The sequence below is a fragment of the Orbicella faveolata genome, unplaced genomic scaffold (assembly GCF_042242905.1).
Source record: "Orbicella faveolata isolate gen_17 unplaced genomic scaffold, um_ofav_v1 contig_46, whole genome shotgun sequence".
Lineage (NCBI taxonomy): Eukaryota > Metazoa > Cnidaria > Anthozoa > Scleractinia > Merulinidae > Orbicella > Orbicella faveolata.
The window spans coordinates 27685785-27701403 of NW_028301576.1; the positions used below are offsets into that span (position 1 = coordinate 27685785).

The 15619-nt window shown below is 38.5% G+C and overlaps 1 protein-coding gene and 1 long non-coding RNA gene across 2 annotated transcripts in view; one reads left to right on the forward strand and one right to left on the reverse strand.

The window, feature by feature from the left end:
• Nucleotides 1-909: 909 nt before the first annotated feature.
• Nucleotides 910-15619, forward strand: part of LOC149099370 (uncharacterized) — a 42962-nt gene continuing 28252 nt past the window's right edge. Inside the window, exon 1 of the long non-coding RNA XR_016203643.1 lies at nucleotides 910-1338. This is a non-coding gene — a long non-coding RNA (uncharacterized LOC149099370). The remainder of the gene's footprint in view (nucleotides 1339-15619) is intronic.
• Nucleotides 14951-15619, reverse strand: LOC149099371 (uncharacterized). The gene has a single exon (XM_089277523.1). The coding sequence runs from the start codon at nucleotides 15617-15619 to the stop codon at nucleotides 14969-14971; it is 651 nt and encodes a 216-aa protein (XP_089133649.1). The 3' UTR covers nucleotides 14951-14968.

Here is a 15619-nt window from a genome sequence, read left to right on the forward strand (position 1 = left end):
CGTCGGCCTGTCGTAAAGTCTTGGTGCTGTTCGTTAAACCCATCTTCTAAATCCCACTCCCCGAGATAAATCCTTCTGGTGATTGTTTAGTGAAACTTATCAGTGTTCGATCGAAGACAGTTTTGTTATATATCCGAACACCACATTATCTGAGGCTTGCCCTGAAAAGATACCGTACGAATGCAAGACCACACACACACAAGGCTTTGTCATGCTTTGTAGCTGGGAGTATATCGCATGCAAGTCATTTGTTTCAGTGTGGTATGGCAGAGCCTTTGACGAAAGCAACGAAATCGTAAGGAGAATGATAAGTAGTCAAGTTGGGATTTCTTAAAGCGTACATTCCCCGCTCGCAATTCTCGGTACCTGTCATATTTTTTTCGCCTTGATACCCTTCAAGGTACCGAGGCTGCACACCCTGAGAGGTACCAATACTGCTTTTTGAACCCGAACTGAGGTGCTACAAGCACCCCCGTCCTTTTTATATCAGAGTCCCTATTCGTAGATGATACGACTGGCGCTAGTTGTTAAGGTGGCGCAATAGGGTTTTTTGGCCGCGCGAAGAATGGGTATGAAAAATGGCGCGAGCTTTAAATGGCAACAAATATAAAAACAAACATGGCGGCTTCACGCGAGCGCACAATTTTTGTCACATAAACGCGAAGCTTACTTGATGAGAGTGGAATGGCATCGGTACTTTCCAGTAACGGGCACAATAATGACAGTCAAAGACCAGAAGTTTGATAAAATTATGAAAAAAAAACGTTTGCGATTTTCCTTCACACTGCTTTAGTCAAATAGTAATCACTAAAGGGTACCTAATAGGAAATCGTATTTCAAGGAAATTCAGTTGAAATTTTACTTGATTAGCCATGTTCACTCTCCGATTGAGGTTAGTATTAAAAGACTGAAAATTCCATTCCGCAACACTTTTCCGCGACAGAGGGGAAATGTGAGGCCTAATATGGTCACGCAAACACGCATGCATGCATGCATCCGGAGGCAGGCCGTGGAAGCATGAGGACGAAAAAACAGCACGCGTATAAAATGGCCGCCCGTCCGGCCGCCCTTACCTGTGTCGCAGTGCGTCGTGTTCAAGCGTCGTATTTAATTGAAAGTGTTGGCCTTTGGTCCAGGGAATGTGAACGGTCTTCGTGGATTTTGTCTGGCAACCTTCTTTGCAAAGGATTCTCTGTTTCAGTCATGAATCCTCGGTGGATTGTTCGCTGGAGTCACAGATGAGCCGAGTTCGATCAGCTGACGTACTTGTTTCATTTGGGTTGTGTTTCCACTAGACTCCAACGTTATTCAGAGGACGACACCAGCTAAACCGTGCAGGTACGTTAACTATCATTGTTTTAAATGTTACATTTTGTCCATGAAAAATGGACAAGATGCTTGTAAGTCCCGTGGAAGGAAGAAATTTTCTAGCCAATCTACTCCGAGTCACACATATGATTTGGAACAACAACATGTGGCATTTTTTGGACTTTTTTTTGCTCTGTGGCTACATGTCTGGCAGCCGGACAGGTTTTTCAGAATACTCTGTGTCCGGCAGCGAGACTTTGAAATTTTATATAAAGTAAAACACCGTAAAAAAGACTGTTTGACGGGCGACCCCAAGAGGATTCGAACCCGGGTCGCCGGCATGGCAAGCGATACTCATGACCACTGCGCCACGGCAACCGACCGGCAAAATTAGGAATTTTGCGATACGTGTCCACATGTGGCATCGCACCGAAAATCAAACCCAGAAAGTTGTCTATAAACCTGCATAGATTGTGGACACAAAGTAACTGTAGAAACATTTCCATTAAAAACTTAATTCCAGCTTGCCCCTGGGACAAATAGCTCTCAAATTTCGCTTACCCTAGGCAAGTATTAGTTTGCTCTGTTAATTATTTAGCCAGCAGACGATTTGCCCGATCCCTTGCCCATCAGACAAGTGAGAATGAAAAGTCACTTGCCCAGCACGAAAAGACAACCGGACGTCACTTTTTTCAAGCCCTACCAGGCAACAGTCTTGAGCAAAAGTTGAAGGACAGGAATCGGTTTTTGAATGTATTTTTTGTTTGTTTTGTCCTGTAACTGATAGTCATGTTTCCATCGGGTACCCTCAGAGAAAAATTTGGTTTTTGAAAAAAGTTTTATTATCTTTACCAGGGGTTTCAATAAGGTTTTTTAGAAGGCAGGCATCAGCCCATGACAACCAGGTAGAAAATATGCAAGGCCCAAAGTGCCTTGCCAAGATAGGGGGAGTGGCAGGGGCATGTCCCCCTAATGAAATTTTGATATCCTAGACTAGCAGAGATACAATCCCCTGCAATTTGGAGCACAAAATCAGCTCCGCTTAATTGTCTATAGGAGATCATTGTATAGTTAGATAAATCATATATTGACACAATTGATAAAACAAAAAAACAGTTTTCATCACCTTTTACTGATTACATAAGAAGACGGTACCAAAACAATTGCCATTCAGTATTCCATAATTATACTTCTATAGGTTTCTAGCAAAAGCAAACTCGCATGCAAGAGTTCTTCAATTCTCTTCTTTTTCTAATTACCGTGAATGGTGAAAGATGTGCCTTTAGGAAACCACACAAATGAAGGCAGGTTGCCTTCTTTCCGGTCATTTTAAAAACAAATTAATAGCACTGAAGAAAGGTTGTCAATGTCCAGGAGTATGATGAAACTGAGCATGATATTATTCTTAACTTGGTGGGAAAAAGTTAAAAATAAAACTTCATACTCTAAATTTCAAATTCAAAGGAAATTTGGGAAACTTGAGGAGTTGTAACGTTGTGTAGTAGCCATAACTGCAATGGAAGTAGTAATAGTTAAGAAATAGGACTTTTTCATCGTTTACAATATTGTCTAAGGCAAAGGGAGGTTGAGAGAATTTGAGACAGTTAATGAAACCTAAGACACAGGGTTTGCATAACTTGTACAGTACTACATGTGGATAGTTTTTGTGGATGGTGAGGCCAAACAGTAGCTCTTACGGCAGTTATCAGCAGTTTGACATACAGTGTACAGACAAGGTAGGGGGTCAATTTTGCTTTGCACTGACCCTTTTGCCTCGTTCACATTCCTTTTTGAACAAAGGAATATTCGACTGCAGACTCAACTGCAATAACTGTAAATTTAAAACTCGTAACATTAAAAATTTCTTATCATGATCTGACATGCAAAACAGCTGAAAACACTTCAAGTAAGTGTTGTGACAAGCTGGTATATCTGGCAGGGCCTGGCATTTCATGTAATACTATTCACCTTTAAATTCAACTTTATAATGCTCTCCATCAACAGTGAGACCTAGCTTTTTAAGGACCTTTTCTTCATTGAGATGGATAATCAGCTTTTTCACTTCACTCCTTAACAAAAGGTTAAAGCAAAAACTCAAGAACAGCTATTTTCCAAGTATGATACTTATTTTTCATTAATAAAACTACTGTAGTCGAATTAATTTTGATTAATATAGACCACAAACATTTGAGATGGCATGAACTAGACGTTCGTGCAATGAAACAGGAAATAAATAGTGTAATCCTTCAGTATCAATCCTCCACTGGGTCTGGTTAAGAGATTATCATGAACAATGCAGACTTTCAGTAAGTTCCACTTTTTGTCCAAGCTAACATACAGTAGATACTTTTTTGCATAGTTTCCTATATTTGTACCAATAACCACTGACAAACTTTTGGAATGTCAACAATGCTCAAAGAAAACTGCTTATCACAAGTTCATTTCATGTGGCAATTGGCTATTTTTGGACAATGTCACCCAGTAAAATTTATTTTCTTTTGGGGAGCCTCATTACATATCATTGAACAATTTGACTATTATCAGATGTAAATATTGATTATCTTTTAGCAGAGAAAGGAAGTAAATAGAGGCTTAGAGTATTTTTTGTACACCAGATAAAAATTGGGCTTACTTTTTCTCTTCCCAGTTGGCAATTGCAGTAGGCAATACAGATAGTGCACTCTGAGCACCATTGAGTCCTTACCCTGCAGCTTCCATCATTGGAACAACTCCAACAGATACTTGCTCTCTTCCTATATATAATCAAACAAACTATAACTAACAGTTGATGATACCTATTAAGCCACCATCCTCCAGAAAATGGGAGGATCGGTCTCTTAATTGGGATTGCCTTTTAATATAGGGATTCTGTCATGAAGAACTAGCCAGAGGGTCGGTACAAACATAATTTTTTCAAATACAAACATGCATTACATAAGTCTTGTGACTACTGTTGCACATAATGAACCTAATATCAATTGCTTTTGTGAACATGGAATCATGTCAGCACAATCATAGTAAACATGTTTTTAAAGATTTCTATCTGTTGTCACCTTCTATTTTGAACTCTACATCACCATTTCCAAAACAAAGCCAAACTAGGTGTATTAAATTTTGGGTGGCCACTTCATAGGGGTAAACAAAATAGAAAAAAACTCCTTGGGGCTAGCAGAAGGTGGGGTTCGACTGTAATCAGTGACTGATAAAGGACATAAAACATCTCTTTCTAATTCTAAACTAGGAATTTCATTATGAAAGTGAGTGCTGCCAAAGGTTGATAAAACGGTGGGAACTGAATTGAACAGTCAACAGGTCTGGAAATTTTTTTATCTTTGGAGGGTAGGGGTGTCCAGAGTAGGCCCTTGCTGGATGATTTGTAATAATTACTACAGCAAGTGGTGTTTTAGAAAAATGGCCCAATTGTTAGGCTTATGGAGTTGTTTGACCCACATTGGGAAATTGCTGAAAATGCTTTGTTGTTTGTGGGGTGGGGAAAGTGGTTGAAAATGTAGGTAGTAGCAAAATAGAGGTGCTGTTCTAAAAGGTGAGAGGAAATTATTTTTTTATTGTTGATTTGATAAGTTATTAATTTGATAGATGTTGGGAATTATAAATGACAACTATACTCATTTATTGGAAAATTCATCCTTATACAATGTGTATCTTGACAAGATACCAAAGTTTCTAACTTCAAGTATGTATTAAAATTTGTTTCTCATTTACACATTTAAACTGTTTTCATTTGGAACTGTAACTTGAACAACGAGTTAGAAAATAATGTTATATGCCATAAACTTGATACAAAATATTCTCGACTGGAGTAATTCCTTTTCAATGTGAACGATAACAGTAACTATAAAAATATGCCTAACTTGAACAATGAATTCTTTGCAAAAGGGTTTTGGCAAAGATACTTAGTAAATCAGTAGTAAGCAGGATTAAAATTTCTTCCTATATCTGTATGAAATATAATCAACCAATATTCAGTGGGTAACAATAACAGTAACTATAAAAATATGTCTACCTTGAACAATGATTTATTTGCAAAAGGGTTTTGGGAAAGGTACTTAGTAAATTAGCCAGTAGAGTTTCTTTTTAATGTGAACAATAACTGTAACTATAAAAATATGTCTACTTTGAACAATAAATTCTTGGCAAAAAGGTTTTGGCAAAGATACTTAGTAAATCAGTAGTAAGTAGGATTAAAATTTCTTCCTACATCTGTATGAAATATAATCAACCAATATCCAGTGGGTGATTTTTTTTAGATGTTAACTTTGTAATGAATTTTAAATTTAATTAGATAAATGAAAAAATGCAAATAAAAATCATTATTGACAGTAAGTTTTCTACATCATCATAGGACATTGGAAGAAAACAGTTTTTTAAGATTGAAGGAACCTGTTTTCTGTTGTTATAGTCCTCATATCTAATTTACATGAAGCAATTTATTGTCAGCTAGGTTTAAAGTAATGTTTAAATCATCCATCTTGAGAAGAATGTCAGTTAGATCATCCTCTGTGAGGGCAGCGTGCATTTTTTGTTGCGAAGCATTGAACAGTTTCACCAGCTGCTGGTGAGAGACAGACAGGTAAAATTTGTTGTTGGTGGTTGTGTCTTTTACAAAAAGTCTCACAAACCAGTGTTTGCTCTCAGGAGTGATCCTTTGTTTAAGTTTGCATGATCCACACTTTAGTAATTTGCCTGTCAGTTTGGTTGTCTTTCCGCAGGCATTACAGGTGTAGTAGCATGAAACAGTTTTAATACCAATGATGGATATTGTGGTATCTTTAGTGGTCATTTCCATCATTGTTGGTTCAGTCTCTGCTAGTTCTAAGAAGGCATCCGTTTCTTGGTAATGAAAGCCTTCCTTAGCTGTATTGGCATAAATTTCCTCTGTGTAATTGTTTTTCTTTACTCTCAAATTCTTAAATATGTAGGTTTTGTCAACCTCAACACAATCCACCCATTCCTGCCAAAAGACAGCTGCAATTGAATAAATGAAAACATTCAGAAAATACTTATCTACTTGTATGATGGCAACGTCAAACAACTGACAGCGTACGAAAGATTTGAAAGTGGAATATGTCTGGTCAAACAACTGACAGCATACGAAAGATTCGAAAGTCGAAAGCATCTGACAGCATGCGAGGATTTCTCACGTGCAAAGTGATCTCACGTGTGGATCCCAGATGATATGACAGCCATGTGATGTGCGTGTGATTTCAATTGTTCCAGATAATACTCAACTGTGCAGGCTTTGAGTCTTATGTCCGAGAAAATTTTGGATTTTTCGTCCTACAGAGAAGAATAGTGTGCTGTCTTGCTAATGCTCGACAGCAACAAACTAGTTAACCAAAATTCTTTGAAACACCTGAAAGAGGTTGTCCATCGAGTTTCAGATTAAACTCTAGCACATCTGATCGCGAAATATCTTGATGCAAATGGGTTTGCCTTATCTGCCAGATTAGTGCCATCTTGAGGCTGATCCCATAACCTCTCAGTTCTGCAGCAAGTGGCTCCAGTTTGAAACATTTCTTGTCACCGAAAAGGCAAGATCTTTCTGGGCTCTAATCTGATTAGTGGTTAGCAGGAGTCCCACATCAGTAGATTTCTTTTTAAAAGTAGAGAAAAATGAACAACTTTGAGTTATCTATTTAGGTGCACAACTACAGTCACACATTCCACTTGCCAAAAATATTAAACAAAATATGGCACAACTTTTTAAGCCAATACCATATTGGCATAGAGGAAAAATTCTGCATAAAGTAAATGATTCAACAATGTGCAGTAAACACTGAAGGCATTAACATTGCTTTGAGTTATTTTTTTTTGTGATTTGCATCGTAATATCATGCAGAAAATCGCTTTACAGAATCCTTAAAGAATAAAAAGTAACTTTCACCTGGGATTTGGGCAAATGAAAGGATCAAAGTGATACCCATTGCAAATTCCTACCCTTTTATATTTCTCCACCCCACTTCCCTCCAAGTCTTCCCTGAGTGCACAGACAAAAGATTTCTGGACTGTCAACAAATAAAAAAAAGCTTGTAAAAATAAAACTTACCCTGCTACGACCAATATTGAGAAAATTCAGAAGCATTTGCCCCAATCGATTTGGAAGTTTCGTGGCCAACTTCACGTACAACTGAAGCCAGTGGGGAACTTGTAGCGATTCCAAATACCTCGTATCTATATCTTCACATAAAATTGTACCAAATGCCTTTTTAATTCCCTGTTTCTTGGCAACTGTTTCCAAAGCAGTCGATATCACCTCACGTACAAAATTTTGGTTATCCTTGGTGCAGTGTAGCAACCCATAACCAAAGACCTTCCCAAGATCAGGCACACAAGAAGTCGGTTCTTGCTGTAACACGGCTAAACATTCATTTGCAACTAATCCCGCTCGCTTCATTTTCAGCCAAGGACCCATTTGGCACATTTCAAACTCTTTTAAGACTTCGAACAGTTGCTTCATAGCCAGACTCGATTCAATGTTGCATGGCTTTATCACTTTGGGAAGTGTATCTTCTGGTGAAGTTGGTGGCGTTTCGGGCAAGATGGCGGGAATCTCACTTCTTCCTGCCATTTCATCGATTGGAGTGGAATTGATCAAATCTTTGATAATTTTGAATTCCAATGAACCGATTACTTTATTGTCTTGTGGGTTTTTCCCTCGTACTGCCTTAGCAAGAATGCCAAAAGGAGTGGAAACGACCACTGTATCTTTCTTCCTTCCTGAGCCAAACCACAATGGATGGACCTTGGTGCCATTGTTATTGACTAGGTCGTGGATGGATACTTCGACAATATCACCGATAAACGGGGTCACTGTGCTTGATATAGTACTATGATTCGGTCTGTATGACCATTCACTCGAAACAGTATACCAGCTTGTAGTATTAGTGAGCGAAGGTCCAAACACTTGTTTGAGACAAAGAGAATACGGACCTGGTTCACATGCCGCCATTCTCTCCGGCTCTCAACCTTCTTTGAATTTCATGCAATGTCGAATGTTATTTTCGCTGCCATAATAATAATTAACCATCTGCACTGCACGAGCATCTTCTACAATGTCAAAATTGTCTGGTCTTCTTCTCTAACTCTGGTCGTGAGATGCGTGACGACTAAATTACCGCAAAGTACACATGATGATAGATTTTTTAATCTCATAAACAGAACTCACCGGAAATTAGAACCCATACCCTGCTGCGAATTTCAGAATCGCATGAATCTCGTAGTGCAATGTAACTTAAATATAAACCATCAACTTGAATTGTGTTCATGGCAGAAATGCATCAAAAATAAAAGTGACGTGGTTGTTAACAAATCTCAGCAATGGCATAGAGTGTAGTGTTCTTTATGTTTTTGTAAAGAAGTGAATAACTCTTCTCTGGTGGCAGTGGTGGTGGAGTCGAGGTTGAGTGACATTGCGTGATTGTCACTTTGGCTGTTCATGATGTAGTGGTGGTGAGGAGAGTTCCTCTGGTGGTGAGTTAGTGACAACATGTGATTGCAATGGTGATCCCAGCTGTTCATGATGTAGTGGTGGCGAGGAGAGTTCTTCTGGTGGTGAGTGAGTGACGTCACATGATTGTGATGGTGGTTTCTGCAGTTCATGCTGTGGTGACTGTGAGGAGAGTTCTTCTGGTAGTGATGGAAACAATACAGAGTTTGTAGTAAATCTTATGGTGTCATCAGCAGAAAACTGCCTGCCAAAAAGCCTTTTAAAACAAGTTTAAGTATGAAAAAAAGATAGAGGCAATATAAAATAAAAAAGGTAGCAGGTGGCTGAAATAGAGATAAAGAGATAAGCGAGGGTGAAGAAGCAAATGGGGGGGAAATGATGGAGATAGGCCAGAAAGATGTGATGTTGGCGACGGTGGAAATAAAGATACTTGTGGATGTGCAGGCATTTTGGTGCATTTAAAAAAGGTGGACCATTCTTGATGGTGCAGTAAATAAACATGGTGGCAGGCAGCATAAACAGAAAAAAAGACATCACAGCAGGGGAAGAAAAATTCAGTCAGTGAACATAATGGAAACAAAATAGGAAAAACTAAAATCCTTGAAAGTAGTGAAAATTCAGTCATTAATGATGCTTTGAAGTGTTGTATGACTGCATCCCAGTCAATTTCTGGCATACACCCCTCCACTGTGTTGTTGTACAACGGGCATATATCTTTGACATCTCTTGGTAGCTTTACACACCATACTGCCCCAGCAGCAAATGGGCAACACATGGCAAGGCAAGGGACAACACAGCTCGGCAAAGAGATCTTGATAATTTGTTCTCTGGCTTGTAATGAACTCAATTCTCTGAAATCACAAGAATGACACATTTATATTAATAAAATAAACTTCCACTGGAAATTGGCTAGCAAATCAGTTGAAGAGAAATTTTACCAAGTATGTCTCTAAATTGTTTTTGTAGCTAAATTTGCTTCATTTCGTCAATGCATGATGGCCAAATTCTTTGAAAATATTGGTCCAACATGGAATTTTTTTTTTATCAAAACTGGCCAAATTCATTGAATTTCTTCAAAACCTGAACCAAACGTTGTGATGTTGATGTATGCTAGAAAGGGATCATCTTGCTCTCTTAAAAGATTTTATGTGAAATACTCCAACCGTCTTTGTGAAACTGTACCAAAACACTATCCTTGCTGCTATCATAAGCTCTACCATTGCTCTTTCTTTCCTACCACTGTATATTTTGTGTGGCTTGACTGGAGGCCATTGCTAAACAACAGAAATAGAGGTTAAATAAGCAAAATAAAGTACACTTTGTTCATTATTTGTGGGCAACAGAAATGATGTAGTTGTGAAAGAAAATATAAACTTTACAGTATGTAGATATCCCTTGTTGGAACACAAAACTTACAAAATTGGGTGTAGATCTTTACCATCTGTCATGTTGCACAACAAAGGCATTGTAATAACATGGGTTGCTTTCAAAGCTCTTCTTGGCCAGAAATATATTTGCATAATGGGAAATGTAGAACTACATGTGTATAATACTGTAGAAAGGAAGCAGAAATGATATGGTCATGAAAAGTGATATTTGGTTGCTTGCAAAGGAGATGTGAGAGATTGTTATGCTTCCTGCTATTTTGGGAAGCTATCAAGGAACAAGAGCTTGTTGTAGTTTGCATCAGAGTGCAACCAAATTTTTCATACATTTGTTTTACTTGTTATTTGAATGTTTTATATCTGGATGACTGAGGCTCATTTATATTGAAAATTCCTACAATAGAAACAAGTTTTACATCACTTCTTTAATATATTGAGGTATGAGTCTAAATGCTGCCTGCTTTAGTAGTGGCTTCTTCCTCTGACACAGTAACATTAATAAATACTTCCAAAGTTCACTGTTTACTGATTTTTGCACTAATTGATTTATTCCTTTCAAAAACTCTAGGGTAAAAATACCTTAAAATGTTCTCTTCACAGTTGTTTGGACAGCTTATGCTGATGCACTGCCATCTCTGCTGCTTTTTCTCTCTTTTGACAATGAACACAAGATTCATTCTTGTGTGGGTACTGATCTTGGTGGCACCCTATTTCACATTCATTCCTGTGGCTTTGTAAAGTTCCCAGCCTTCCAGTCTACCTGCACTTGGATTCATTAGGGCATATTATGTGGAAACCCATGATTAGAGACTAACACAAGATTGTGTACAGGTGTGGTCCTTCCCAAATTTTCCAAATATCCCCTGATCTGCAGGCAGATTGGGAATGTTGCAGACAGAGCTGTCTTAAGACAAACCTTGCACATGGTATGGTCATGCTGCATATCACAGGTTCACACCACACTTCCAAGCTGTACATTTAAAAAAAAAAGAAAATTCAATATATTAGTATTGCATGCACATCTTCATCCAATATGGTGAGTGTTATAAAATGGTCCTGTTTAATAGCCTGAGCAATAGAAATAGCTAGGTCTTATTACTTAAGACCTTTCTAGTAGTATACCTCAGATGGATAGACCAATTTATTCAAGACTTCATTTGCCTTAAGTTCATGAGATAAGGATGGCAGAACTGGCTTGATGAGATGCAGGTTGTGTAGGTAAATGTAGGGGAGTGTGGAGAAAAAATAAATTATACATGCATGTGTTATTGTTTTATGACTTGTATTATTGAGTAATAAATGAGTTTTTGGAAGGGATGTGTCTGTTGTAGTGGAGTTAACTCACCGCCCAACCATCCGGGTGATGTCGCACTTATATAGAGAAAAAACAAAGACTTGGCTGAGAACCAATCAGGGAGCACTGTCAAACTGGTCAGACTGGTTTTGAGACCAGTTGGAGTATTAGCATTGGTTGTAACAGTATTGGCTGATGCAGGAATACTGGGAGGAGATCCTACATGTACTCTTTTAAGCTTACCAGATACAATCCCTGACCCCGTGGTAACAGTATCCACATTGGTTGTAATGAAGTCATCTGATGTACGAATACTGGGAGAAGATCCTACATGTACTCTGTTATGCTTACCAGATACAATCCCTGACCCCGTGGTAACAGTATCCACATTGGTTGCATTGAAGTCATCTGATGTAGGAATACTGGGAGAAGATCCTACATGTACTCCGTTATGCTTACCCGATACAGTCCCTGACCCCGTGGTAACAGTATCAACATTGGTTGTAACAGTGCATGTCGATGTATTTTGGGGTGGAGATCCTACTCCATTACACCTACCCGGCATAATCCCTGACCCCTTGGTAGCAATATCGGTATTGATTGTAACAGTGTGTGTCCAAGTTTTACGGGGTGGAGATCCTACTCTATTACACCTGCCTGACACAATCCCTGACCCCATGGTAACAGTATCAGCATTGGTTGTAACAGTGCGTGTTGATGTATTTCAGGGTGGAGAACCTACTTTGTTATGCCTACCCGACAAAATTCCTGACCCTGTGGTAACAGTAACAGCATTGGTTGTAACAGTGCGTGTCCATGATTAAAGGGGTGGGGATCCTACTCTGTTAAACCAACCTGACACAATCCCTGACCTCGTGGTAACAGAATCGGCCTTGGTTGTAATGGTGTCTGCTGATGAATGAATACAGCGATCGGGTTTCACTTAGAAAATACTATAGAGCTTACTAATAATTAACTTGATACATGCGTAATGCAAGGCTTCTTATCCGTCACACTATGCCTACCAGAGCCAACCCCTGATCTACCTGTACCTGTATCATTAGTGTGTGTCGAGGTTGGACTGGTTGGTGGCTGAGCCATTACCCTGGAAGAATTGTTATGATAACTGTTGACTCCACCTCCAGTGACAGTATGGGTTGTGGAAGTATGAGTGGAGGTGGATCTATTTTTTACACCCCTTACCCTGGAAAATGTGTGCTGTCTTCCACAGATCAAGAGGCTTTACCTTGTGCTGTGCCCACTCTTTACTAACCAGAAAAGAAATGAGAATTCAAAGTAACACTTTTCAAAGTGTTATGACAATGCGAGAGATCGCTAATCGAGACAACATGCCTTAAATTCTGAATCGTTGGGCCCCTGCAGGTGCTCCTCTAACTTCAGTGCCAATACAGAAAATCTTACAGGTCAACCTTGAGGGGATTTTAAACTAAGATCCCATGTAAAATTTGCAACAGCTTTGGTCTAATATTTCATATTGCAATGGTTTAAGTGCTGGCTTGAATACAATGGAAAATTTAAGAGTGTGTCCATGAAAAAAACAGGCAGAACCAGGCAGGAGATACAGCTCAAATAACTGATTTTGCTCAAACTTGGCACAAATGTTGGGTTTGGTGAGTAAGTAATTAGGTCAAAATATTTTATTCCCTTTAAGTTAGGGGAACCCCCCCCCTCCCCAAAAAAATGGCCATTTGTCACTAATGTATGTATATTTACTTAGCTGTCTGATTTAGTATTTCTACTACAAGAAGGGGCATGTGAAAATGAAATCCACTGGGTCATCTCCTATTATCAGTCTCTAAGCACAGATATTCATTTGAACTAGACAATTTGATTTCTGTCCATTGCTCCAACTTAAGTAAGGTGCATATTTTGTTGTGTTGTGAATAGCCTTAAATTGATGGCAAATATCTGCACTGGGCAACAGCAAATACACATTATTATAACATGGATAGTGAGAGCAATCACTAAAGTTCTCAAAAAAGCTATAAAATGTTAGGGGACTTCAATATTTTTTTCTGTGCTGGGGTACTGTTTAGATAGGACTTCACGATTTTTGGCCATTTCATTAACATCCACTAAAACACAAAAGCCATTTTTCTGTCTTAACCTAACTCAAAATCAACAAGAAATATCTACCTAGGTATTTTCCTATCAATTTGCGGTATAAATTCAGCGGTAAGGACTTGAGATATTTTTTTCATATATTATCAGAGCTACATCTCACGATATTGAAAAAAATGCGGCAGAAGAAGATTCAATGCATTAGTTCCCTCAACTTATGTTTTCAAGGATAAAATAGAATGGGAACAAGAAATAATTACTACATACACGCAATTTTGTGCTTTTGTTGATTCTTGGATTGCAAAATGTCCAGTTTTGTGTCATCTGTTCACAGTTGCTTTGACTCGAGGTTTAAAGAGAACATCCATTGCCATCCCTCTTTCATCATCAGAGATATCAATGTTTGTTGAAACAGCTACTCAAAAGGCTGTTTAAAATCCAGGGAGAGCGATCACTGCTGTTTTAACATACAGATTGCTTTCCATGCAATCCATCACAAAACACTCTGCCGACCACTTCACCATCTTCAACTTAGATGTTGAAAAGTCAGCGGTTATCTTGTTTAATTTGGTAGATACGTCATGTATGATGATACAAATTGTTCCGCTTAATATCGTCAAAAATGGTGGAATGTTTTGTGGTGGGCTTTGAAAGAAATCTGTATGCTATAACACTTACAGCAGTCATGGCTCTTCTTGGATTTCAAACGGGTTTGGTACAACACATGGACCCCTCAATCTGGACCCCCTTTTGGACCCCCTTTTGGACCCCATCTGGACCCCATCTGGACCCCCTCTGGACCCCATCTGGACCCCTCTGGACCCCTCCTGGCCCCCCATCTGGACCCATTCCACTCCCTCCCAAAACTTCTCAAGAAGGGTAGCGGGAGAGTAAGGCTGCTCACTAGAAAATGTGCTAATGCAAACCTAAAGCCATGATCAGTCAGCAATGCAAACTGCATTACTTTTGTGGCAAGCTCGATGTCATCTTTGTCTAGAAATATTTGAAAAAGGGTTATTTCCCTATTATTAATAAATGAGCACTAGTAGTAATGTCTCTACATTTAAAGATTTAATACTGATTTTGTTATCTTCATGTACTGTAAGCATAAAATTAACATTTATTGCAAGATAAGGATCACAAAGAACTCAAATTCTAAATTGTACTATATTTTATTATCAGTAAGGGTTTTTTAAAACATTTGACAATAAAAATAAACGGTAAAATTTTGCGATGTTTCGACCGCTCTTCGGTCATTATCAAACAAGATGTAAGAAGTAAAATTTGCATAGATATATATAGCTACAAAGAGGTAAGAATGTATGAAAAATTATTAATGAAGTAAAAATATGTAAAAAGTATGTAAAAGAATTTACAAAGTAGTGCTTAAAACAATAAAAACATGTAAAACTAATTAATAAAAAAAAAAGATTATCTAAAAACTTTCGCACGAATAGAGTCAGATTGTACATTGAGACTTGGTGTCAGTTCATGAATAAAAAACATTTCAAAAATAAGACAGTCAAACTTGGTTGTACATTTCTTTAAAATCGAAAAGTTATTAGTAAGATCTTTAGGGGCCAAAGAATGTTCCTCGCAAAAATGTTTTCCAATTGATGACGATGGGTTTTTGTGCTCATCGACGCGTTGGTGCAAGTGCCGGCGTGTAAAACCAACATAACCTGCATTGCACAGGTCACATTTAAAATGGTACCCAAGGGACTGTTGGTTAACGACTGGGGGCTTGACTTCATGTGATTTCAGGTCTTGCTCAATCTTGTGGCTGATGAAAACAGGTTGGATGGTGGTGTTTGTTTTTGTGCTAAGATCTTTCAGTTGCGTGCGAAGAAAATCAGCTGAAGCTTGGTCTTTGAATGGTAGGACAATCCGAATGGGCTCTGGACTGTTGTCAGTTGGTGAAGGAACAGGTTGCTCAGAAACTTTGATGGCAATAAAGCGTGTTATGGTTGAATTAATTAAGTCATCTGGGTATTCAAGACGGGAGAACAACAACTTGAGACGATCGCATTCTTCGGAGAAGTAGGTCCAGTTAGAAGAAAGCTGAAACGCACGATCCAGCAT